At 53.8% G+C, this 26,487-nt stretch overlaps 2 protein-coding genes across 6 annotated transcripts in view; one reads left to right on the top strand and one right to left on the bottom strand.

The window, feature by feature from the left end:
• The first annotated feature begins 2,218 nt into the window (after nt 1-2,218).
• LOC120320119 (tigger transposable element-derived protein 3-like) lies at nt 2,219-12,598 on the top strand. Of its 3 annotated transcripts, none has more exons than XM_039369580.1 (3): nt 2,219-2,288; nt 7,039-7,156; nt 9,349-12,598. In XM_039369580.1, the coding sequence occupies exons 2-3, from the start codon at nt 7,105-7,107 to the stop codon at nt 11,358-11,360; spliced, it is 2,064 nt and encodes a 687-aa protein (XP_039225514.1). In that variant the 5' UTR covers nt 2,219-2,288; nt 7,039-7,104; the 3' UTR covers nt 11,361-12,598. The 3 variants fall into 3 exon arrangements, with proteins under 3 accessions (XP_039225514.1, XP_039225511.1, XP_039225512.1); XM_039369577.1 differs by lacking the exon at nt 2,219-2,288 and adding an exon at nt 3,975-4,271; XM_039369578.1 differs by lacking the exon at nt 2,219-2,288 and adding an exon at nt 3,975-4,225.
• A 4,955-nt stretch (nt 12,599-17,553) lies between these two features.
• Nucleotides 17,554-26,487, bottom strand: part of DHX30 (DExH-box helicase 30) — a 49,804-nt gene continuing 40,870 nt past the window's right edge. For 2 of the 3 annotated variants that reach the window (XM_039369569.1, XM_039369568.1), the window contains exons 14-20: nt 26,056-26,137; nt 25,782-25,975; nt 24,606-24,765; nt 23,343-23,500; nt 21,236-21,339; nt 21,005-21,144; nt 18,940-19,175 (exon numbers count right to left, since the gene is read on the bottom strand). In XM_039369569.1, coding sequence (XP_039225503.1) covers nt 18,940-19,175; nt 21,005-21,144; nt 21,236-21,339; nt 23,343-23,500; nt 24,606-24,765; nt 25,782-25,975; nt 26,056-26,137 — 1,074 coding nt within the window. Of the gene's footprint in view, nt 19,176-21,004; nt 21,145-21,235; nt 21,340-23,342; nt 23,501-24,605; nt 24,766-25,781; nt 25,976-26,055; nt 26,138-26,487 lie in introns of all 3 variants that reach the window. The other variant, XM_039369567.1, reaches the window with a different exon arrangement.

The following is a 26,487-nucleotide window of genomic DNA, read 5'->3' on the forward strand; positions in this document are numbered from 1 at the left end:
TGATGATGACAACGACGACCCTGGAGGTCATCTAGTCCAACCTCCTTGCTCAAGGAGTCGATCCTGACGGAATCATATTGGAAGGGACCCTGGGAGGTCATCTAGTCCAACCCCCTTGCTCAAGGAGGAGATCCTGACGGAATCATATTGGAAGGGACCCTGGGAGGTCATCTAGTCCAACCCCCTGCTCAAGAAGGAGATCCTGACGGAATCATATTGGAAGGTACCCTGGGAGGTCATCCAGTCCAACCCCCTTGCTCAAGGAGGAGATCCTGACGGAATCATATTGGAAGGGATCCTGGGAGGTCATCCAGTCCAACCCCCTGCTCAAGCAGCAGATCCTTACAGAATCATGTTGGGACTTTAGAGGTCATCCAGTTCAACCGCCCCCCCCTCAGGCAGGTCGGTGGAAGGGAGGGAGAAGGGGGGAGTAGGTCTGGGGGTGGCTAGTCCTGGTTGGGGGGGGGTAAATTGGGAACCCTGAGACCCTCCAGATGGGAGGGGATTCTTGAGGGGGAAGGATAATAATGATGATGATGATGATGATGATGATCCTGGAGGTCATTTAGTACAACCCCCTGCTCAAGGAGGAGATCCTGACGGAATCATATTGGAAGGGACCCTGGAGGTCATCTAGTCCAACCCCCTGCTCAAGGAGGAGATCCTGACGGAATCATATTGGAAGGGACCCTGGGAGGTCATCCAGTCCAACCCCCCTGCTCAGGCAGGTCAGTGAGAGGGAGGGAGGGAGGGAGGGAGGGAGGGAGAAGGGAGCAGTAGGTCTTGGGGTGGCTAGTCCTGGTGGGGGGGGGGCGAATTGGAGACCCTGAGACCCTCCAGACGGGAGGGGATTCTTGAGGGGGAAGGATAATAATGATGATGACGATCCTGGAGGTCATCTAGTCCAACCCCCTTGCTCAAGGAGGAGATCCTGACGGAATCATATTGGAAGGGACCCTGGGAGGTCATCTAGTCCAACCCCCTTGCTCAAGGAGGAGATCCTGACGGAATCATATTGGAAGGGACCCTGGGAGGTCATCTAGTCCAACCCCCTTGCTCAAGGAGGAGATCCTGACGGAATCATATTGGAAGGCACCCTGGGAGGTCATCTAGTCCAACCCCCTGCTCAAGGAGGAGATCCTTACAGAATCATGTTGGAAGGCACCCTGGGAGGTCATCTAGCCCAATCCCCTGCTCAAGGAGGGGATCCTGACGGAATCATATTGAAAGGGACCTTAGAGGTCATCCAGTCCAACCCCCTTAGTCTGGCAAGTCGGTGGGAGGGAGGGAGGAAGGGAGGGAGGGAGAAGGGGGCAGTAGGTCCTGTTGGGGGAGGGCGGATTGGGGACCCTGAGACCCTCCAGAGGGGAGGGGATTTTGAGGGGGAAGGGTAATAATGATGATGATGATCCTGGAGGTCATCTAGTCCAACTCCCTGCTCAAGGAGGAGGAGATCCTGGCGGAATCATATTGGAAGGGACCTGGGAGTCATCTAGTCCAACCCCCTGCTCAAGGAGGAGATTCTGACGGAATCATATTGGAAGGGGGCCTGGGAGGTCATCTAGTCTAACCCCCTGCTCAAGGAGGGGATCCTGACGGAATCATATTGAAAGGGACCTTGGAGGTCATCCAGTCCAGCCCCCTGCTCAAGAAGGAGATCCTGACGGAATCATATTGGAAGGGATCCTGCGAGGTCATGTAGCTCAACCCCCTGCTCGAGGAGATCCTGTCGGAATCATATTGGAAGGGACCCTGGGAGGTCATCCAGTCCAACCCCACTGCTCAGGAAGGTCGGAGGGAGGGAGGGAGGGAGAAGGGGGGAGTAGGTCCTGTTGGGGGAGGGCGGATTGGGGACTCTGAGACCCTCCAGAGGGGAGGGGGGAGGAAGGGAGGAGGGAAGAAAGTTAGGAGGGAGGGGGCAGGGAAGGAGCAGGGGACAGCCTCCCCTCCCCTCCTCCTCCCTCCCCTTCTCCTTTCCCCCCTCCCCCCGGCTTTTCCAGACCCCCCCCCCCCGCTTCCCCGCCCTGCGTGGAAGAGAGAAAGAGAGAGAGAGAGACCCTCGTGCAAAGCCGCTGGAACTCCCCGCCACCTGAGCCGAACATCGGGAGTTCCGTCCGTTGCAGCTGCGAACGAAGAACGGGACGACCCCTCCCCTCAACCTCCCCCCTCCCTTTAACGGCCAGTGCAGCAGCTCCGGAGCCCGGACGGGGCAGATCGAGCGGGGTAGGGGGGGGTCTCTCCCCACTCCCCCCACTAAACCCCGCACCCCCCCCATTTCCAGGCAGTTGGTATGATCTGGGATACCCTTGGCTGGCTGGCTGCCCGTTTTTGGGTGGGTGGGGGGTCTTCAGGGATGAAGTGTTGCCCCCTCCCCACCACCAGCCCTGGGACCCCTCCCGGCATTTGAAAAGGGGGAGCAGAGCAAAGGCTCTTTGTGTGTTTGTGTGTGTGTGTGTGTGTAGCCCCTCCCACTGGAGCTGGAGCAGACCCTCCCCCCAGGAATTGGGTGGGAGGGGGTCCCTCCGGCCTCTCTTTCTCCCCCCCGTCCATTCAAGGGTGCAAAGAATAATGAGGGGGTCTTTCCACTGGCCCCCCACTTTTTCCCTTTCTTCCCCATTTGGAGAGAGTTTAGAGACCTGGAAAGAAGAGGGGACTTCAACTCCCAGAGTTCCTCAGCTCGCCGCGGAAGCCCGGATTTGGACTCCCAGATTTCCGGATGGGGGATTCTGGGAGTGGAAGTCCTCCCCTCTTAAAGCAGGCCGGCTGGGGGATTCTGGGAGTTGGTCCTCCCAAAGAATGCCAGCTGGGGGATTCTGGGAGTGGAAGTTGTCCCCTCTTAAAGCAGGCTGGCTGGAGGATTCTGGGAGTTGAAGCCCATCCCGCTGAAAGCATGCTGGCTGGGGGATTCTGGGAGTTGAAATCCACCCCTTTAAAGCATGCCGAATGGGGGATTCTGGGAGTTGAAGTCCTCCCCTCTTAAAGCACGCCGGCTGGGGGATTCTGGGACTTGAAGTCCTCCCCTCTTAAAGCAGGCCGGCTGGGGGATTCTGGGAGTTGGTCCTCCCAAAGAATGCCAGCTGGGGGATTCTGGGAGTGGAAGTCATCCCCTCTTAAAGCAGGCCGGCTGGGGAATTCTGGGAGTTGAAGCCCATCCCACTGAAAGCATGCTGTCTGGGGGATTCTGGGACTTGAAGTCCTCCCCTCTTAAAGTATGCCGGCTGGGGGATTCTGGGAGTTGGTCCTGCCAAAGAATGCCAGCTGGGGGATTCTGGGAGTGGAAGTCGTCCCCTCTTAAAGCAGGCCGGCTGGGGGATTCTGGGAGTTGAAGCCCATCCCACTGAAAGCATGCTGTCTGGGGGATTCTGGGACTTGAAGTCCTCCCCTCTTAAAGCATGCCGGCTGGGGGATTCTGGGAGTTGAAGTCCTCCCAAAGAATGCCAGCTGGGGGATTCTGAGAGTTGAAGCCCATCCCGCTGAAAGCATGCTGGCTGGGGGATTCTGGGAGTTGAAACCCACCCCTTTAAAGCATGCCGAATGGGGGATTCTGGGAGTGGAAGTCCTCCCCTCTTCAGGTGGCGGCCCTTCCACCAGACCTCCCCAACCTGTTCTCCCTTTGCATCCTGCCCCCCTCCTTATTGTGTCCTCCAGCCCACAAACACACCGTGCCCTCCCTGCCACACACACACACACAGAGTCACACACACAAACACACACACAGACACAAACAGAAAAATTTCCAGCTGCCAGGAACAGGGTTTTTTTTTTTTTCCCCTGGCCCCTCCTAAACTGGGGTGGCGCTGCCGGGTTTCTTTCGTCAAGGCACCATTGTTTGCCTGCCCGGCCTACTGGCGGGCGCCCCGTCCAATCCCGGGCAGAGAGAGATGCTGGAGAAGCGGGCAGCACCAATGGGAGGAGGCGATGTAGCCGGGCAGAGGCTGGGCAGGGCCAAGGGAGGGGGGGGGCTGGGACAGGCCTGGGAAAGGGGGGGGTAGGAGGAGGCGAGCCTCGCCATGGCCTGTCTGCCCCGGGCTTCGGGGTGAGGCCTATGGACCAGTTTGGGGGTCGACCTGCCCACCAGGTGATGCTCCAGCATCCTTTCTCCTCCTGCATCCCTGCCACAGCATCCACAGACGGTACCCGCAGGCTGTGCTGAGCACCCAGCCGGGCGGCAGGTGGGAGGACCAAGCCAGGCCAGCAGACCACAAAACCCCTCTTCCCCAGCCAGGTGAGGGGTGGGATGGGGCGTCTGGTCCACCTGGAGGACCCCTCAGGTGAGATCTCAGCCCGCAAGGGGGGGGGAGAGCATGGGACCAGGAAGGAGGTTTCCTGCCCTCCTGTCTTTGCATCCGGCCGATTGGGAGAGGGGAGGGAAGTGGATGGGTGGGTAGATTAGATTCAGGTTTGAAATAATAGGGGGGGGCGGTCTCCGGCTTGAGCAGGGGGCTGGACTAGAGGACCTCCGAGGTCCCTTCCCACTCTGTCATGCTGTGATTCTGTAAGGGTCTCCGGCTTGAGCAGGGGGCTGGACTAGAGGACCTCCGAGGTCCCTTTCGACTCTTCTCCTGTTGTTCGGGGGGGGGGGTGGAAGGGGCCGCACGGGTGGGCCGGGCCACAAGGCCACTGGGATGGAAGGCATGTAAATCCTTTCCCTCCATAACTTCGACTCCCAGAATCCCCCAGCCGGCATGCTTTAAGAATGGAGGACTTCCACTCCCAGAATCCCCCAGCCTGCATGCTTTAAGAGGGGGGGACTTCCACTCCCAGAATCCCCCAGTCTCCATGCTTTAAGAGGGGGGGACTTCCACTCCCAAAATCCCCCAGTCTCCATGCTTTAAGAGGGGGGGACTTCCATTCCCAGAATCCCCCAGTCTCCATGCTTTAAGAGGGGGGGACTTCCACTCCCAGAATCCCCCAGTCTCCATGCTTTAAGGGGGGGGGGACTTCCACTCCCAGAATCCCCCAGTCTCCATGCTTTAAGAGAGGGGGACTTCCATTCCCAGAATCCCCCAGTCTCCATGCTTTAAGAGGGGGGGGACTTCCACTCCCAGAATCCCCCAGTCTCCATGCTTTAAGAATGGAGGACTTCCACTCCCAGAATCCCCCAGCCTGCATGCTTAAGAGGGGAGGACTTCCACTCCCAGAATCCCCCAGCCGTTATGCTATAAGAGGGGGTGGACTTCAACTCCCAGAATCCACCAGCCCGCCTGCTTTAAGAGGGGAGGACTTCAATTCCCAGAATCCCCCAGCCGGTGTGCTTTAAGAGGGGAGGACTTCCACTCCCAGAATTCCATGCTGGTTGGGGAACTCTGGGAATCAATGTCCCCTCATCTTAACGTTGCTCAGCTTGACAAACTCTGCTCTCAGAAGCTTTTTGCTCCTTTTTTTTCCCCTTCTGAACTTTCAACGGTCGCTAAACAAATCGTCGTAAGCCGAGGACTAACTACTACTGGTGTCAATTGTATAATGTCTATTGGTACAATGCCCAGAGTCACTTAGGCAGGGTGGTGCCTAAAGATGATAAACAAACAAACAAAGAAATAAAGCTAGTCCTTTATTTAGCAACCCGACGTTACGACCGCTTTGAAAACAAAGTGGCTTACGACCAGTTTTTCACGTTTAATGACCATTGCCGCTTCTCTATGGTCCCACGATCAAAATTCGGATGCTGGGCAGCTGACTCACGTTTACGACGGTCGCAGCGTCCCCCGGGGAGGTGTCACGTGCTCAAAATTCAGACGCTCGGCAACCGACTCATATTTACGACGGTCGCAGTGTCCCGCGGTCACGTGTTCAAAATTCAGACGCTTGGCAACCGACTCGTATTTACGACGGTCGCAGCGTCCCATGGTCACGTGATCAAAATTCAGATGCTTGTCCACCGACTCGTATTTACGACGGTCGCAGCGTCCCATGGTCACGTGACCAAAATTCAGACGCTTGTCCACCGACTTGTATTTACGACAGTCGTAGTGTCCCGCGGTCACGTGTTCAAAATTCAGACGCTTGGCAACCGACTCGTATTTACGACGGTTGCAGCGTCCCACGGTCACGTGATCAAAATTCAGACACTTGTCTACCGACTTGTATTTATGACGGTCGCAGTGTCCCAGAGTCACGTGTTCAAAATTCAGACGCTTGGCAACTGACTCATATTTACGACAGTCGTAGTGTCCCGCGGTCACGTAATCAAAATTTAGACGCTTGGCAACCGACTCGTATTTACGACGGTCGCAGCGTCCCGCAGTCACGTGCTCCCAATTCAGACACTGGGCAACCGACTCGTATTTACGACGGTCGCAGCGTCCCACGGTCACGTGATCCAAATTCAGACGCTTGTCCACCGACTCGTATTTATGACGGTCGTAGTGTCCCAGAATCACGTGCTCAAAATTCAGACGCTTGGCAACCGACTCGTATTTATGACGGTCGCAGTGTCCCAGAATCACGTGCTCAAAATTCAGACACTTGGCAACCGACTCGTATTTATGACGGTCGCAGTGTCCCAGAGTCACGTGATCAAAATTCAGACGCTTGGCAACCGACTCGTTTTTATGACGGTCGCACTGTCCCAGAGTCACATGATCAAAATTCAGACGCTTGGCAACCGACTCGCATTTACGACAGTCATAGTGTCCCGCGGTCCCGCGATCAAAATTTAGACGCTTGGCAACCGACTCATATTTACGACGGTCGCAGTGTCCCAGAGTCACGTGATCAAAATTCAGACGCTTGGCAACCGACTCGTATTTATGACGGTCGCACTGTCCCAGAGTCACGTGATCAAAATTCAGACGCTTGGCAACCGACTCGTATTTACGACGGTCGCAGCGTACCCGGGGTCACGTGATCCAAATTCAAAGGAGGCAAAACTCACGTAGCCAGTGCCTCCCTTAGCGACCGACGTTTGGGGGGAGGGGGGTCGATGCTGGTCGTTAAGCCGAGGACTCCCTTTTAGTGACATTGATAGAAGACTCGTCCCAGACTCCCAGGAATGGGGGGGCTCCAGAGCTGAGCGGGTTCTTCTTCCGTCCCCTGCAGGTTTGGCTGGCCTCTGAGTACCCCGCGAGCGAAGAGCTGGGCGATGCATCTGCCGAGCCGCTGAGGATGATGAAGGAGATGGAGGACGAGCAGGAGAACTGCAGCTATCAGGGACCTGGTGGGTCTCCAGCTGATTTTTTTTGGGGGGGGAACTCTGAAAATTTTTCCTTTCTTTCTTTTTTTGGGGGGGACCATGGCAGTTTGTCCCGAGACAGACAATGGCCTGTTCGAAAAGAGACGGGCCGGGTGGAGAATCGCGGTTTAATTTGAATAGAAAACGGGAAGTTCACGATGGAAGGGGGGGGGGGCTTGGTGCTCTCTGAGCTGTGTGGTTTTCCTTGCAGACGTCTCAGGACCTAGCTAGGGAACGTCATCAGTGCTGGAAGGAAGGAAGGAGGAGGGAGGGAGGAAGGAAGGAAGGAAGGAAGGAAGGAAGGAAGGAAGGAAGGAAGGAAGGAAGGAAGGAAGGGGAAAGGACTGTGGGGTCCTTGGTGCTCTCTGAGCTGAGTGGTTTTCCTTGCAGACGTTTCATAACCCAACTAGGGAAGTCATCAGAGCTGGAAGGAAGGAAGGAAGGAAGGAAGGAAGGAAGGAGAGGAGGAGGGAGGGAGGGAGGGAGGAGAGGAGGAGGAGGGGAGGGAGGGAGGGAGGAAGGAAGGAAGGAAGGAAGGAAGGAGAGGAGGGAGGGAGGAGAGGAGGAGGAGGAGGGAGGAAGGAAGGAAGGAGAGGAGGAGGGAGGGAGGGAGGGAGGGAGGAGAGGAGGAGGAGGAGGGAGGAAGGAAGGAAGGAAGGAAGGAAGGAAGGAAGGAAGGAAGGAAGGAAGGAAGGAAGGAAGGAAGGAAGGAAGGAAGGGGAAAGGACTGTGGGGTCCTATGTGCTCTCTGAGCTGAGTGGTTTTCCTTGCAGACGTCTCAGGACCTAGCTAGGGAACGTCATTAGTGCTGAAAGGAAGGAAGGAAGGAAGGAAGGAAGGAAGGAAGGAAGGAAGGAAGGAAGGAAGGAAGGAGAGGAGGAGGGAGGGAGGGAGGGAGGGAGGAAGGAAGGAAGGAAGGAAGGAAGGAAGGAAGGAAGGAAGGAAGGAAGGAAGGGGAAAGGACTGTGGGGTCCTATGTGCTCTCTGAGCTGAGTGGTTTTCCTTGCAGACGTTTCATAACCCAACTAGGGAACGTCATCAGTGCTGGAAGGAAGGAAGGAAGGAAGGAAGGAAGGAAGGAGAGGAGGAGGGAGGGAGGGAGGAGAGGAGGAGGAGGAGGGAGGGAGGAAGGAAGGAAGGAAGGAAGGAAGGAGGGAGGAGAGGAGGAGGAGGGAGGAAGGAAGGAAGGAAGGAAGGAAGGAAGGAAGGAAGGAAGGAAGGAAGGAAGGAAGGAAGGAAGGAAGGAAAGAAGGAAGGAAGGGGAAAGGACTGTGGGGTCCTATGTGCTCTCTGAGCTGAGTGGTTTTCCTTGCAGACGTTTTATAACCCAACTAGGGAACGTCATCAGTGCTAGAAGGAAGGAAGGAAGGCAGGAAGGAAGGAAGGAAGGAAGGAAGGGAAGGAGGAGGAGGAGGAGGAGGAGGAGGAGGAGGAGGAGGAGGAACTGTGGGGTCCTTGGTGCTCTCTGAGCTGGGTGGTTTTCCTTGCAGACCTTTCAGGACCCAACTAGGGAACGTCATCAGTGCTAGAAGGAAGGTGGGAGTTATGGAGAGGAGGAGGGAAGGAGAAGGAGGAAGAGAGGAAGGAGAGAGGGAGGAGGAGAAGGGGAAAGAGAGAGAAAAGGAGAGGGAGGAGAGGAGGAAGGACTGTCGGGTCCTGGATGCTCTCTGAGCTGGGTGGTTTTCCTTGCAGACGTCTCAGGACCCAACTAGGGAACATCATTGGGGCTAGAAGGGAGGATGAGGAGGGGGAGGAGGAGGAGGAGGAGGACGACGACGACGATGACGACGACTGCGGGATCCTTGATGCTGAGTTGGGTGGTTTCCTTGTAGACATTTTATGACCCAACTCGGTAACATCATCAGTGCTAGAATAGAATGGATTTTTCAGGGAGGAGGAGGAGGAGGAAGAAGAAAAGAGGAGGAGGAGGAGGAGGAGGAGGAGGAGGAGGAGGAGGAGGAGGAGGAGGAGGAGGAGGAGGAGGAGGAGGAGGAGGAGGAGGAGGAAGAAAATGACGGTGGGATCCTTGGGGCTCTCTTAGCTGGGCGGTGACCTTGCAGACGTTTCTTTACCAAACTAGTTAACACCATCAGGCTTTGCCTTCTTGACTCTTGCAAGGACATTATCGAGTTAACCTTGCTCTGCTTTTTTTTTTTTTTCCTCCCCCCCCCCCGCAGAAGAGAGCTGGCAGCCCACCATTATCAAACAGGAGGAAGAGGAGGAGGAAGAGGGACTGGAGGCGCAGCTGAGCCGGCTGGCGGCCGCCAGCGCTTCGAAATGTGCCACCAACGGGCTCCACCAGATCGTCCAAAAGCTGAGCGGCGCCGAGCCCCTGCAGCTGGTGGGACCCGGGGCCACCAGCGAGGAGGTCGTGCTCCTGGACTACAGGGTGAACCCTTTAATTCGGGCCGGCAGACCCCCCCTGGGGGAGACGTCCCACTGGTGCCTGGAATGCGGGAAGAACTTCGGCCAGAAATCTGAGCTGGAAGCCCACCAGGCCAAGCATCACGCCGGGCAGAACTCCTACATCTGCGGCGACTGCGGGCGCAGCTTCATGGAGCACATGGCGCTGGCGGCCGGGCAGGGGGGCTGTGCCGCCGGACACCCTTTCGCCCCTTCCGGCAGCCGGAGGAAGGGGCCGGCCCTGAGCAACGAAGCCGGGGTGCAACGCAAGGAGCGGAAAGAACTCTCTCTGCAGGAGAAGGTCCGCGTGCTGGAGATGCTGGAAGGGCCCAAGGTCTCGCAGAGCGAACTGGCCAAGCGGTTCGGGGTGTCCCAGCCCCAAATTTGCCGCATCATCAAGAACAAGGAGCGCATCCTGGCCGAGTGGGGTAAAAACCCCAACCCGGCTCGCAAACGCAAGCTGGAAGACAGAGCTCCGCCTGGCGGCGACCGAACGTTCCTGCAGTGGTTCGAACGCAGCTGCGGACACCCGTTCCCGGCGGACGGCAGACTTTGGCAAGAGAAAATCGCCTTTGGAGGGGGAGAAGCCGGCTTGGAGACCACCCTTCCGTGGCCGAACGGCTCCCCGGCCAAGCCCAAAATCAGCCCCCGGAGGGCCCTTCCGGAGAAATGGAACCGGGAAGTGCTGGAAGAGGATGACGACGAAGACGAAAGTCGCTGGGAAAGTACGACGCTGCCGTGTATCCTCAGCCACTACGATCTTCCCAACGTCTACGCTTGCGGGGAGACCGGGATGCTGTTTCGGGCCACCCCCGAAGATCTGGCGTCCCGGAACGGCAGCGAAGGCCAGGACCAGCTGACCATCTTGCTGTGCGCCAACATGGACGGCTCGGATAAGAGGGACGTGCTGATCGTGGGCAAGGCCGCCCGTCCGTTTGCCGGCCTTCGGGGCTTGTCTTCCGCCACCTACCGGGTTCAAAACCGGGCCTGGATGACCCCGGCCATCTTTTCCGAGTGGCTGCAGAAGTTTAACGAGGAGGTGAAGCATCAGGAGAGGCGCGTGGCCCTTTTCGTGACGCAGTGCGCCGCCCACCCCTACGCCGAGCTCTCCAACGTCCAGATGGTCTTCATGCCACCTCACGTCGCCTGGCTGCCTCCCCTGGAGCAAGGGGTGGTCCAGAATTTCAAGTGCCACTATCGGAGAAGGATGTTGACCCACCTCTTGGTCAAGGACCACGGCAGAGCCTCCAGCCCCTCCACCGGCCAGCTCTCCCAGTTCCTCAGCCTCCTGGATGCCATCCACCTGGTGGTCCAAGCCTGGTCCGAGGTCTGCCCTCAAACCATCGCCAACTCTTTCAAAGCGGCCGGCTTCAGCGCGAACCCCCGTCTACTTACCCCGCCGTTGGAAGTGGTCCGAGCCCTGGGCTGCAAGGATCAAGATCAATTTGAGCAGTTCGTTTTGATGGACGAAGGGCTGGAGTGCTTCGGAGAACAGGACGGCGTGGACCCGACCAGGGAGACCCCTCGAGAGCAAGAACCCAACTCGGCGAGAGGAGGAGGGGGGGAGGAGGAGGAAGAGGAGGAGGAGAAGGAGGAGGAATCGGCCCTCTTCTCCTGCCCCTCCAAGCCGGACGTCGTGGACAGCTTGGCGAAGCTACGGCGCTACCTGGAGTGCCACGCCGTGTCGCCCAACATCTTCCAGACCTTCTACCAGCTGGAGGATCTCATCCACGCCCTGGCTCTCTCCGACATGCAGTTAGCCAAAGGGAGATCTTGCCAAGATTGACTCTCAACGTAGCCCTGGAACCGGTGGACCATTCCGGATCCCTGAAACAGGATGTCCAGGAATCCACTGACGTGCGGTTTGTTTTTTTGGGGGGGAGGGTCTTCTGGACACCCTGTACAGTCTCCAAGTAGTTTTGGCAACGTAGCATCGAGTGAGAATCCTGCCGTTTTCCTCCTGAGAATTAGAAGCATGCAGAGAAGAACTACAGAGTAGCCGTAAGACACGAGCGAGGGGGAATGTTTTGTGGACCTAGCTGTCCACAAATTCTTCTCGCGGGGAAGCTGGGGAGGGAGCAATGGGCAACTCGGCTTCCTTTTGACCCGTGACCCGACTTTTGCTTACACACCACGTTGTGTGTGTGTGTCTGTCCAATTGTGACTTTTAAACCATGGCTTTGCCTAGGGAAGCCCTCTCCACTAGCGGTTGAGTACAGGTTTAGGAAAAGTGGGAAGGCCGCTGCGGATTGCCGCGTGTGGATAAGTGAAAGCCCTGGGGGTTCCCAGGGGGAGGGGCCGAACAATGCCACACCCACACAGGCAATCGAGGGGAGTCGGTCCCATGCGACGGGTGCAAAGGACAGCCACGGCATCCCACCCGCGCGTGGGGCGAGGGGCCTTGTCCTCTGACTTGTACGGGACACCGTAGATCAGTAGGAGACGTAATATCGGTCCCTTGGCCTGTACGGGAACATACCTCTATCTATAGAGGATCGACGATGTTGGGTGGACCACGGAGAAGGCTTAACGGTTGGGGAGAGAGGACCTTAGGGGTCATGGCGCCCGAACAGGGGCTCTTCTTCTGGCATCCTGACGGACGCCGTGACCAGACTTAGTACTCTTCCCCAAGAGGAACCCACAGCAGGATCGGGGCGACAAAAACATGACAATAAAGGTTATCTTATCTGAGTAGCTGTGGGGCATCTGGGGAAGTTGGCCCACTTCCCTGAGAATTTCTGCAGGACCTCAACCTCCTGGGGCGGGTCTTCCATTTCAAGCCCTCCTTGGTCACCAGCCGTGGAGCAGACCACCCCCTCGTTGGAGAAGACCACGCGTGAAGGCCAGAAGCTACGTCGGGGACAACAGCAACTTGGAGAGAGAAAGTTTTAGAGTTTCCCAGAATCCCCCTGGTTTTTGAAGAATAAGAGTGAGGGATGTAGGAGGCTGTTTAGACACCCCCCCTCCCCTGGGCTCGTTCTGAAGGACTTCTCTGACGGGATGCCAATAAAGTGTTCAAAGGCCGATGTTTGTCGTGGGTTTGTTATGGAGATCCGTGTGTTGCTTTGCCCAGATAGACACAAGGACAGTATCACATTCTGCATCAGAGTAATAATGGCGGGACTTCTGGGGTATCCTCAGTCGTGCGTCGTTTGCTTCACAGCCTCATGACCACCACACAAAAGATTTTTTTATCTATCTATATCTGTACCGACATCTATCATCTCTCTCTTGTCCATCCATCAAATTGATCATCATCCATTCATATCTATGTCATCCATTAATCTCTATTATGTCTGTCTGTCTATATCTATCTACCTACCTACCTACCTACCTACCTACCTACCTATCTATATCTATCTATCTATCTATCTATCTATCTATCTATCTATCTATCTATCTCTACATCTGTTGTCTAATTTATCATCTATCTGTCTGTCTATGTCTGTATCTATCTATATCTCTATATCTACATCTGTTGTCTAATTTATCATCTGTCTGTCTGTCTATATATGTATATCTATATCTGTTGTTTGTATATTATCTATATCTATCTCTGTCTGTTGTCTAATTTATCATCTATGTCAGTGGTTCTCAACCTGTGGGTCGGGACCCCATTTGGGGTCGAATGACCATTTCACGGTCGCCAAACAACACAGTCCGCCATTTTTTCCCCCTTTTCCTTAGCTGTGCTACTCCCTTTTATTCTATTGGCTTTTGAAAGCCAATAGAATACTCTCTCTTGAATAGAGTCTAATTCTATTTGCTTTCAAAAGCCAATAGGAATTGTCCAGGCTGTCTTTGCCCTGCTGAGCCCGCCAAAAGTCCCATTCTGCAAATGGTGCTGCACCAGTTGAGTAGTCCTCGACTTACGACCGGTTGAGTAGTCCTCGACTTCTGACCGGTTGGGGTCACGGCATTAAAAAGGTTGAGAACCATTGATCTATATCATCTATCTCTATCTATCTATCTATCTATCTATCTATCTATCTATCTATCTATCTATCTATCTAATTCATCTATTGTCTAATAATTTATCTGTCTATATTGATATCATCTATCTATCTCTATCTCTATCAACATCTGTTGTCTAATTTATCATCTATGTCTGTCTGTCTATATTTATCTATCTATCTATATCTATCTATCTATCTATCTTATATCTATCCGTTGTCTAATTGTCTATATCATTATCATCTATCTCTCTATCTGTTGTCTAATTTATTATCTATCTATCTATCTATCTATCTATCTATCTATCTATCTATCTATCTATCTAATCCATCTATTGTCTAATTTTTCTGTCTATATCATCTGTATATCATCTATCTCTATATCTGTCTATATCATCTCATATAATCTCTCATCTATCTCTATCTATATCTTATATCATCTATATCATCTCTATATCTTATAATCTATCATCTGTATCTATCTATCTCTATCTAATCCATCTATTGTCTAATTTGTCTGTCTTTATCTTCTATCTACTGTCTGTCTATCTATCTATCTATCTATCTATCTATCTATCTATCTATCTATCTCATATCTATCTCATCTATATCATTAATCAATCAAGCTAGCTATCTTATCAATCTATATCTTCATTCTATCATCTCTTACCTATCATGTCAATCTATCATCTATCTAGCATATCACCTAATCATCTATTTATCCATCCATCTACATATATATCTATGTATCTATTATATCCATTTATATCTTATTATGTATCTATTCACTCCATAATCCCTCCGTCAATCATTTCCCCCTTCCCTCCCTCTCTCCCTCTATCCATCCAATCCTCCATCTACATCCGTTCATCGGCTATACATCTGTGCACAGCTGTGTGACTAACTTCACACCCGCAGCGATTCCATGATTGGAAGAACGATAGCGAAATGGGGCGAAGCCCCCTTTAATGACCGCTAAATTTGGGGCCGAATTGCCACCGTTAAGTCGAGGACGACCTGTGGTATAATTTTCAACGGGTGACAGAGTTAAGGTTTTTCTTTTGTTCCAGACAAATAGGGAAAAAAATGGGTTCCGAACAAAAGTTGACCAAAATTTATTGTCTCTAAACTGTTTTTTTTTTAATCAAAAAGACTCTCGCAGTTTGCTTTCTGTGTGCATAACGGTGTTTGCACACGTTTAACAACTTCCCAACTCAACACCCTACTAGACAGGGTTTCTCAACCTTGACAATTTTTAAGACACGTGGACTTCAACTCCCAGAATTCCCCAGCTAGCATACATTAAGATGTGTGGACTTCAACTCCCAGAATTCCCCAGCCAGCATTCTTTAAGAGTGTAGGACTTCCACTCCCAGAATCCCCCAGCCAGCATCCGTTAAGATCTGTGGACTTCAACTCCCAGAATTCCCCAGCCAGCATGCTTTAAGAGGGGTGGACTTCAATTCCCAGAATTCCCCAGCCAGCATACATTAAGATCTATGGACTTCAATTCCCAGAATCCCCCAGTCAGCGTCCATTGAGATGTTTGGATTTCAACTCCCAGAATTGCCCAGCCAGCATGCGTTAAGAGTTTCCTACCTAAGCAGGGGGTTGGACTAGAAGACCTCTAAGGTCCCTTCCAACTCTATTATGGTTATTGTGTAGACTTCAACTCCCAGAATTTGACGCTGGCTGGGGAATTCTGGGAGTTGAAGTCCACCTGTCTTAAAGTTGCAAAGGTCGAAGAACGCAGTTTCCACAGCACTGTGAGTAACGAACATGTACAAAATCCAGCTACTATTCATATATGCAGATTCTTTTGTTAATGAGCAATATTGATTAATTAGGTTAATAGATTTAATATTTTGTTTCATCAACGGAGCAACTGATAGAAGATTGCTGGCTCCTGAATCAGGGATTTCCCCACTCTGTTGTGAATTCTATACTTATACATGCCTGGCATGAAGGACTTAGCCTGGAATCTTAAAGAGCCGGAAGGAAGCCAGGGGTCATCTAGTCCAACCCCTGCCCTGGTTGCAGGACTCTACTGCCGTCTCTCTGCCAGATGCATGGGGAAGCTTTGAAAGCTGCCGAGGGCCGTCAGCTCAGAGAGTTCGAAGCCGTCTTTCTCAATCTTTGCACCTTTTCAGACTCCCAGAATTCCATGCTGGCTGGGGAATTCTGGGAGTCGAAGTCCGCACAGCTTCCAAGGGCTATGGTGGAGAAGCGCTTCTTTAAAGCCGAGTTCCCCAACCTTTCGGGATTGGCGGCCCAGAGGGGGCAAGGGGCAGGCACGCAAGTGAGACCGAGAGCAGCGGTGACATTCGCACCAGGTTCCCGGCACTTGTACGAGTAGGGCGGCGAGTCCCCGTGACACTTCAAGCGGGGACGCCGAATTCCCACGGCGCTCAAGCAAGCGGGGCCCCGAATGCCCACGACACTTGCGCCGCAGCCCGCAGGTTGGAGACCCCTGTATCAAAGAGACAAATCGATAGAGAAGCGGACTCTCTAGCATGCCCAGTCTCGATGGCCTTTTGCAACCAGGACCCTCAGTGGCAACAGCAGGGGAAACCAGAACCAGAGCAGTGATAAACTCAGGATAAGCACTGTCGCTAAACGAATTTTTGTAAGCCGAGGACTAGTGCTAGACTAGACTCGTATTTATGATGGCTGTGGCGTCCTGGGGTCATGTGATCAAAATTCAGACGCTCGGCAACCGACTCGTATTGATGACGGTCGCAGCGTCCCGGGGTTACATGATCAAAATTCAGACACTTGTCAACTGACTCATATTTAGGACGGTCGCAGCGTCCCGAGGTCATGATCAAAATTCAGACACTTGGCAACCGACTCGTATTTACAACGGTCGCAGCGCCCCGAGGTTGTGACCAAGATCCAGACGCTTCGCAATCGACTCGTTATTTATGATGGTCGCAGCATCCCGGGGTTACATGATCAAAATTCAGACTCTTGTCAACTGACTCGTATTTACGACGGTCGCAGCGTCCCGAGGTCGTGATCAAAATTCAGACACTTGGCAACCGACTCGTATTGACGACGGTCGCAGCGTCCCGAGGTTGTGATCAAAATCCAGATGCGTCGCAATCGACTTGTTATTTATGATGGTCGCAGCGTCCCAGGCTCATGTGACCAAAATTCAGACGCTTGGCAACCGCCTCGTAGTTATGACGGTTGCTCACGTGACCCTGGGACATGGGAACCCGGATTCATTTAACAATCATTGTTACTAACTTGAGAATTGAAGTGAGTCACTGCAAGAAAGGTCGTAAAATGGGGCAATGTTCAGTTAATGTTTCACTTTTTAATAACCGAAATTGGGGTCAAGGACAACCATGTATTTGTGAGATTTGATGCCTCTCCCACTTGTCAAAGCAAGCCGGAAAAACTGTCACAAAATCCCCGCTAATTATTCAAAGCGGGAAAGTTACAAATTCTTGACATACTATTCCAATCCAATGTAATACATACAGATGGTCCATGACTTACGACTCACAACATGTGTCTACGTGACCATCGCAACATCTTCAGCGATCACAATTTGGGCACCGGGCTACCGGCTAGCATTTAAGACGACTGCAGCCCTTGGGGTCACACAATTCCAAGTTGTGACCTTTTGTGTGAATTTTGAGCCAGAAATATCCGGAGTCACTGAACAACTATATTGATTGGCTTAATGACTGGACTCGCTTCACGACGGCAGTGATTCGCTGAAGGACCGCCGTAAAAAGGGTGGTAAAGTCGGGTCTGACTCCACTTCCCACTTATGATGGAAATTGGGGTCTGAATTTGAGGTGGCAAATCGTATGCCGTAAATCGAGGAGTGCCTTTACCGACTGTTTCTCGGGGAGAATCTTAAAACCTCAGGACGCTTTACATCTTCTCCGTGCCATCTATTTGAGGGTGGAAAACAAATAAATAAGATGGGCTTGTGTGTTAGAAAACACACACACACATACACATACACGAGACAAACACACCCAACACAAGAGCCGAGCCAGCGGGTGATTTTTTTTTTTTAATCCCCATTTATTAGCTTTAATCTAGGTCGTAAAAAGGGTGCAGGACAAATAACAAGCACTGGCCTATCCGAGCATCAAGAGTCACAGGTACGTTTGAGGATATTCCCAGCAGCCCTTGGGGCTCCAAAGGGAGTCCCGGTTCAAACGGTGGAGTGCCGCTTCGCCTGAAACGGTTGCCGATTCGAGTCCGAAATCGGGTGTGCAAGGCAGGAGGAGAGGGGGAGCAGAGGTGCTGGGAGATGGGGTCCTCCTCCTATTTTCCCAACCTCCCCCTCTCCGCCAGATTTGCATGGAAATCATGGTTAGACGCCCAAGCCAGGATGGCGGCATCAAGGATAACAGGGCAGCCAGCCTCGTTCTGGACGAGAGAATGAGGCAGTTTCTGAAGACCGACGAGAGATCAAGCTCCTTTTTCTACCCTCCCTCACTAAGGGGGTTGTCCCAATTGAGGCAGTGTAGTCCGAACTTATTCAATTCACAGCCATGTTTCTGTTGTCACACATCTGCCATGTAGTGCAGGGGTCACCCTCGGGAGATATGGGCGCCGTGCATCCCGGATGTGAGGCCTGGTGGGCTCAAGGAAGCCGAGGAATGGGCATGCAAGAGGACTCGCGAGAACCAGGGTAACAGGCTCGCGAGAATGCTAAGTAACCTCACACCCTTATTTTCAGAGGAGGGGGCTTCCAGGGCACTGAACTGGAACTCGGTTCCTGGGGAAACATAACCACTTCCAGAAAGCTAGTTATGACCCCAGGCGCAGCGACGCCACCGAGTTTCTCCTGCTTGCACAATCCTGGCGCGAGCTGAGGCTTCCTCACCAGGACGAGAAATTTGGGGAACAAAATACGAAACATCTCCCCCCCCCCGAATCAAGCAGGAGCATGATCGTCTTCCGAATGCTGCCGTAAACCTATCCTCTGACAATGTGGGGGTGGGGGAGGAACGATCCCCCTCGATCTCGTGTCCCGACGTTCGGCTCGCCTCGCCATCTCAAGCGCCTTGAGGGCGCTGCCAGCTGCCCGTTCTCGAACGAGCGGACACAATCCGTCCTCGGGCGCGAGGTCGGCGCGGCGAGGTGCACGCACAGGGGTAAACCAGGATCATTCGCCGCAATGTCCTCGGAAGTCTCCGGATGTGCGACCGAGCATCTGTCACACAGTCCTCGGAGGTCTCCGGGCGTGCGACCGCCTTGCAGGAAGATACGGGGGGGCACTGCCTCTCCAACCACGGTGATGTGGCGCCAACCATCGGCGAGCCGAGCCCCGGGAACCTTCTGGGATGAGAGCGGCGTCACAAGGGATAAATAGAACTTTATTTAAATAAACATATCTCAACATCTTTGTACAAATTACAAGTCCCCAGGTCCAGAATCCTAGGTGCCAAAGTTGGCCGATGGGCCCTTTAGGAGATCCACCAGGATGTCCAAGAGCTGGCTGTGTTGGTGGTGGAGGTCTCCGGGAATGGCCGCCATCTCGTAACAGAGGCAGGTCTCCACCATCCGGGAGAGCGCCACCCGGAAGTCGCGAAGGAGCCGTATGGTGTACGAGTCGCCTTCCAGCACCAGCAGGTCACTGTCGACCAAGGAAATGGTGGCCCGCCAGCCGTCGTCTTGGGAAGAAAGGACAGAGAGGTGAAGCGGCTTGAGGACAATTCTTACATCGTATATGCCGGCGTATTAGGCGACCCGGCGTATAAGACGACCCCCGTCTTTATCGCCGAGCTGCATTCCTAGAACGTCGTCTTATACGCCGGAAACTACCAGTATTTACGGCGTATAAGACGACTCGGCATATAAGACAACCCCCGTCTTTGGTGCCAAGTTTAGCGCTTCCGGAAGTCGTCTTATACGCCGGCATATATGGTACATTAATTGATTTTTTTTGTTAAAAAACGTATCGACGTACGACAGCTCTTTTAGCGACCGTCCCAAGTTAGAACGGAACTGGAAAAAGGGATTTAGGACCGTTTTTCACACTTACAACCGATGCAGCATCCCCAGGATCATGTGATCAAACTTCAGATGCTTGGCAACCGACTCGTATTTATGACGGTCGCAGTGTCCCGGGATCAAAATTCAGACGCTTGGCAACCGACTCGTATTTATGACGGTCGCAATGTCCCGGGATCAAAATTCAGACACTTGTTGCCGACTCGTATTTACGGTTGCTGACTCGTATTTATGACGGTCGGAATGTCCCAGGATTATGTGATTCAAACGCTTGGCAACTGACTCACATTTATGACGGTTGCAGGATGACGTAATCTAACTTCAGACACTTGGCAACCGACTTGTATTTGTGACGGTCGGAATGTCCCAGGATTATGTGATTCAAATTCAAACGCTTGGCAAACGACTCACATTTATGACGGTTGCAGTGTGCCGGAGGTCACGCGATCCCTTTTCGCGTCCTTCTAACAAGCAACGTCAACGGGGGATCACTTCACCACCGTGTTACTAACTTGACAACCGCAGTGATTCACTTAAAAAACGCGGGAAGGTCGTAAAATGGGGCAAAACTGACTTAGCAAAAGCACTTTCTGACACACATGGGCAGCTGGTGGGAGCCTGCAAAGCGTGAACCTTGTCTAATGGAACGTAAAGGTAGTCCTTGACATACGCCACAGCCCAAAATTCCCGTTGCTAGTTCGAGACGTTTGTTAAGCGAGCTTTGCCCCGTTTTATGACCGTTCTTGCCAGTTATTAAGCACATCACTGCGGTGAAGTGAGTCAAATGGTGGTTACAATGAATCCAGCTTCCCTGTCAAAGATCCCAAAAGGGGATCACGTGACCCCGGGACAGTGCGACCGTCGTAAATGTTCGCCATTTGCCAAGCGTCTAAATTTTGATCTCGTGACCAACGGTTGTTGAGGGTGAAAAACAGTCACAAGTCACGTTTTTTTTCAGTACCATTTGTAACTTCAGTCAGTAAACAAACTGTTGTAAGTGGAGGAGTACCTGTAGGTAGGAAAGACCGAGGAACATTCTTTGGGGGACAGAGAAGGGAGAGAATCAACTGTCTGTGACGGGGAGGGGTGAGGCCAGCGGTTCCCAACATATTGGCCACTGGGCTGCGTGAAAGGCTCGCCAATGCGGACGTATGCGCATGCACGCACAGCCCCAACTTGCCGACGCGTTGACGTGAGCGTCACGGGCATTTGTGGCCCCATTTTCACGAGCGTCGTTGTGACTGTAGCGAGTGTTTGTGGTTCCAGTTTCCTGAGCGTCGCCGCAAGCGTTCATGGCCTCGCTCACGTGAGCAATGGGTGTTCATGCCCGTGTGAGCACATGTGTTCAACCCCCCTCTCCACAAAACAATCCCTTCTTAACCCCCGTCCCCCACATGCTCTGGGCCACAAACCCCCAAAAGGTTGGGACGCTCTGTTCTAGGCAACAGCGCGGGACATTAGCCAAGAGACAGGGAATCCGATTCCTCACCCCGCACGTAGACATCCGTATCGGTCATCAGCAGCACCGCCAGCGGATGTACTTGCGAGGAGTCGCGCACGAAGACGCCGCCGTTGGACTTGACCGCCATGAAGTAGGTCAGCCAACGGCTGTACAGCTTGGAGGACTCCCTGCGGAGGAGAAAGCGAGGGATATCGCATGCGTCGGCTCATGCCTATGCAGCGAACCAATTGGCGCCCCGGGAGGGACCGGCTCTGCTACCTGTTGATGGTGGATTTGTGCAAAAGGACGGTCCCCGCTTTGGTCCGGTAGGTATAGCTGTTCGGTTTGAACTTGCCCTGTCTGGTCACTTTCCCTTGCCGGACCTGCGAGGAAAAAAAAAGAACATAGAGTGACGGCGGTTCAATAATACGATACTGACAGCTGTCTTCCGCGGGAACTAATCAACGGGAGAAGCAACCTGGCATTACGGAGACATTTCCTGACAGTGAGGACAATGAACCAGTGAAACGGCTTGTCACGGGGAGTTGTGGGTGCATGAACACTGGCGGTTTCTAAGAAGAGACTGGACAGTCACTGGTCTGATATGCTATAGGGTCTCCTGCTTGAGCAGGGGGATGGACTAGATGACCTCCAAGGTCTCTTGCAGGCCTATAAGGCAGGAAGGCAGGAAAAAGAGTAGGATAGATGGATACAAGGGAGGGATGGAGAGAGGGAGGGAAGACAGGAAGAAGGAAACGAGACAGGAAGGAAGGAAGGAAGGGGGATAGGAAGGATGGAAGAAGGGATGGCTGGATGGATGGAAGATTGGAAGGAAGGAAGGAAGGAAGGAGAGGAAAAGGAGTGGGAAGGATGGAAGAAGGGATGGATGGATGGTTGGAAGATTGGAAGGAACGAAGGAAGGAAGGAAGGAGAGGAAAAGGAGTGGGAAGGATGGAAGAAAGGGTGGATGGATGGATGGATGGATGGAAGGAAGGAAGGAAGGAAGGAAGGAAGGAAGGAAGGAAGGAAGGAAGGAAGGAAGGAAGGAAGGAAGGAAGGAAGGAAGGAAGGAAGGAAGGAAGGAAGAGGGTCCACCTATTCTCCAAAGCACCAGAAGGCAGGACAAGAAGCAACGGAGGGAAACCGATCAAGGAGAGGAGCAACCTGGAATCATGGAGAAGCTTCCTGACAGTGAGGACAATTAACCAGTGGAACAGCTTGCCACAGGAAGTCGTAGTGCTTCATCATCGCTGGAGGTTTTTAAGAAGAGAAAATGGACAGCCACTTGTCTGAAACGGTATAGGGCAGTGGTGGCGAGCCTATGGCACGCGTGCCAGAGGCGGCACTCGGAGCCCTCTCTGTGGGCACGTGCGCCACACCCCGGAGATGGCAACTGTCCCTCTTCAACTAGCCGCCCGCGAACTCGCCCAGGTCCCACGTGGCCGGATGCATCCCAACATGGCTGGTTTCCCTCCCCCCTGTCGCAACCCTCCTGGCCTCGCATGCTCTCCTTTTCCCGGGCACGACCCACTGCATCGTCTCTTCAGCTGTCCGCCATCTGTCCAGCTCAGAGGCGGCGTCTCTGAACTGCTGGTGGCGGGCTGCGGCGCCCGAATGCACTGCTCGAAAGGCCGGCAGGCTGTGGCTGCTTACGGACACTGTCGGCCCCCATGCGCTCGCTGGCCTCCGTGCGCGGGGGCCGATGGTGCCCTGCCTCGCCTCGCCTCACCCCGCAGGACGAGCCTCCCGCCCGCTGCCCCAACTGCCAGAGACCCCCTGGATCTCCCCGAACCCTCCCCGTGAGCAACATCAAGGTGACCACGCCCACCCTGGCCACATCTCTCCAGTCGGCCACGCCCACCCAGTGGGCCACGCCCGCCCGGCACCCAGCGATAAATCAGTGGGTTTGGGGTCGCGGTTTGGGCACTCGGTCTCTTTAAAAGGTTCGCCCTCACTGGGATAGGGTCTCCTGCTGGAGCAGGGGGTTGGACTAGATGACCTCCGAGGCCCCTTCCAGCTCTCTTCTGATTGATAAAAAGAACTCCTCCCATCCCTATTTCCCAACATTCCTTGGGAGCTCCTAAGGCGGCTTGTTAGATACCGCATCTCCCACTGAGGTGGAAAGCCAGGTGCTGGACTCTCTGGCAGGCAGAGATAGGGATGAGAACCGACAGGGAGCGTTCACATTCGGGGTCCCTAACTCATAGGGCAAGCCACTAGAACAGAAAAATAAGGAAACCCCCCCCACCGCTTCTCGCACTGATGACGTTCCCTAGTTGGGTCATGAAACGTCTGCAAGGAAACCACCCAGCTCAGAGAGCGCCAAGAGGCCCAGAAGTGTCCCACAGCCTCTCTCTCTCTTTCACACACACACACACACACACACCTGGATGAGGTTGGGGTACAGCCCGGCCATCAGGACTCCCTTCACCAGTTCCTCCTCCTCGCTGTACTGGTTGCACACCGAGGACGGCAAGAGGCAATCCGAAGGCGTCGGAACCAGGTAGGCTTCGTAGAGGTTTTCGGAAAACTGCTTCACCAGGCCTGCGGGAGGGGCAGAGAGAGTGGACTTCAACTCCCAGAATTCCCCAGCGAGCCTTATCATCAATGCAGGCTGGTTGCCAAAGACAAGGGGAAGTCCTCGAATAACAACCGTTTGCTTAGTGACCGTTCAAAGTTGGAACGGCCCTCAACCGGTTTTTCGGACCGTTTTTTCACACTAACGAGTGTGCTAGCGTGCCCAGAATCCTATGATCAAAATCCAGACTGACGAGTGTGCTAGCATGCCCAGAATCCCATGATCAAAATCCAGACTGACGAGTGTGCTAGCATGCCCAGAATCCCATGCTCAAAATCCAGACGCTTGGCAACCGACTCGTATTTACAACGGTCGCAGCATCCCGGGGTCCCATTGATCAACATTCAGACGCTTGGAAACTGACTCGTATTTATGACGATCACAGTGTCCCGGGTCCATTGTAAATAAAATTCAGATGCTTGGCAACCGACTCATATTTACGACGGTTGCAGGGTCCTGGGGGACATTGTGATCCTCGTCGACTTTCTGAAATCAACGGGGCAAGTCGGATTCACATAGCAACCGTGGGACTAATTTAACCACCAGTGACTCACTTAATGACGGGGGCAAGAAAGGTCGTAAAATGGGGCAACCCCCCCGAACAACTGTCTTGCTTAGCAGCGGAAACGTGGGGCTCAATTTTGGTCATGAAGCCGAGGATTAGCTCTAGCCAGATTTTGATGACACGACGGTCGTAAGGGCGAGGACTTGTCGTAAGTCACTTTTGTCCGCCTCCTTAAGAATTGCTTCTCTCTCTCTCTCTCTCTCTCTCTCTCTCTCTCTCTCTCTCTCTCTCTCCCCCTCTGTTCTTTTTCCCAAGATAAATGAGGGTCAGCTGTATTTATTAAGTAATCAAATTTATACAGCCTCCCACCTTAAGGAAAGCGACTTCCGGTAGATTACAACGGATCGGGCGAGACAGTGAATAAACGAGACATTCGTTAGTTAACGTGGTTAGATCGTTGTTATTAAAAATGAATTTAAAATGATAAAAGGGAAGCTTACAAAACGGGGAAAAAAGGAGAACAGACGGAGGGGCGGTGATGCCGCTCCGAGGATCGTGCTGCTTACCGTTGATAAAGCGCAAACTCGGGGCGTAGAGCGAGTAATCCTGCAGGTAGTCATCGCGCGCGCGGCTGTCTCTGCGCCGGAGGATGTCTTCCCAGCCCGCCACAGCCCGCACGAACGCCAGGTGGTCGCTACCACTTTCTCGACTCAGGATGGCCTTGGCCTAAGGGGGGAACCGTTGCAAGAAAAGACAGAATAAAGGGATCTCGGAGGTCTTCTAGTCCAACCTTTTGGGACTGACTGACGCCCACAGTGATCACAAGTGCGTATGACGGTCACAGTTACCCTCGCAGGAGGGGGGCTGCAAACGCCTGTGAAATCCGTGGCAATGCTTGCGATAAGGGGCCCATGAGCACCCATAACTTGTTCTAGAAGGATCACAAATGCCCACGATAGTTGTGGCGATACTCGTATGAATGGGGCCGTGAATGCCCAGGACACCCGTGGCGATGCTCATGCGAGAGGGGCCGTGAACGCCCACAACGCTTGCGCGAGTGGGGACACAAACATCTGCGACAGTCCCGCGACTGGGGCCAGAAACATCCGTGATACTAGTGATGATGCTCAAGCGACTGGGGCCACAAACGCACGACACTCATGGAAACTCGCACGAGTGGGGGCCGTGAACACTAGCTTGTGCTAGTGGAGCTACAAACACCAATGAAGGTCGCGGTGACACTCGTACGAGTGGGATTGCAAATGCCCGTGATGTGGCAACGCTCGCGTGAGTTGGGACACGAACATCCACGACGCTCGCACAAATGGTGCCGCAAACACCCGTGACACTCCTATCGTACGAGTGAGACCATGAACAGCTACGATGCTCGTGTAAGTAGGGTCCCAAACATCCACGATGGTCCCGTGAGTGGGGGCACAATCGTTTGTGATGCTCGTGCAAGCGGGGCTGCGAACGCCCAGGACGCTCACACAAGTGGCGCCACAAATGTCTCTCAAGCTTGCGGCGACACTCGCGCGAGCGAAGCGGCGAACACGAAGTGGGGCTCTGCGCACCTGGGCACATCAGCCAGCCTCGCGCTCGACCTGGTGGCCGGTAGGAGGTAGTGGGTTGTGACCCACGGATTGGGGACCCTGTTGTAGTTCAACTGCAGGATGGTGGGGGAAACGCATCCAATTCGGTCGCCGGCCTCACCCGAGACAAGAAGCCTGTGGGGTCCTCACCTTGTCCACCTCCGTACGGTTCTGCAGGCTACTGCTGAAGGGGTCCCGGGTGAGGCAGGAGACGATGAGGAGGAGCGGCTGGATGCAGCGATAGATGGACGCCAGCACGATGGCCTTGGCCAGCCGGGGGTCAGTGGAGATCTGGGCCAGGCGCTTGCCCAGCGTGGTCAAAGCCTCTCGGTGGTCCAGCACGCCTGGAAGAGACTCGGCGTGAGCGAACGGAGAGGCGGGAAGAAAACAGACACCCGTCGGCCGTTTGAACCCCAGAACTCACCGATCTCCTGCAGTAGGATGACGGCCTCGTCCACCGCTTTGATGTCGGGGCTGTCCAGGGCTTTGGAGAGGAACTCGACGGCCTGCGAGTCAAAAAACCAGGGGCAATTCAATTCCCTTCAGAGCAGAGCTGGAAGCGACCTCGGAGGTCATCCAGTCCCACCTTCTGCTCAAGCAGGAGACCATTTCAGACGAGCGGCTGTCCAGCATCTTTTGAAGAGCCTCCAGGGATGGGGCAACCTCCACCGGATGTCATCCCATGATTCTGTAAGGGTCTCCTTACAGACTGGATCAGGGCTTTTCAACCGGTGGCACGCGTACCACTTGTGGTCCGTTAACAAGTGGCAGGTGGTCCGCAGCCTTGCCTAGCCATGTGTAGTGGGGGAGGGAAAGAGCCAGCACGGGCAAAGACTTACTGTGAGAGAGTCCTCTG

This window comes from Crotalus tigris, unplaced genomic scaffold, assembly GCF_016545835.1.
Source record: "Crotalus tigris isolate CLP2741 ecotype Arizona unplaced genomic scaffold, ASM1654583v1 scf7180000021169.355214, whole genome shotgun sequence".
NCBI classification, from domain to species: domain Eukaryota; kingdom Metazoa; phylum Chordata; class Lepidosauria; order Squamata; family Viperidae; genus Crotalus; species Crotalus tigris.

What these genes read in the sequence shown, in the direction of transcription:
- LOC120320119 (XM_039369580.1), top strand. Translation starts at nt 7,105, where the DNA reads ATGATGAAGGAGATGGAGGACGAGCAGGAGAACTGCAGCTATCAGGGA. An exon ending in CTGCAGCTATCAGGGACCTG is followed by an intron (nt 7,157 to 9,348) that starts GTGGGTCTCCAG and finishes CCCCCCCCGCAG; the next exon opens with AAGAGAGCTGGCAGCCCACC.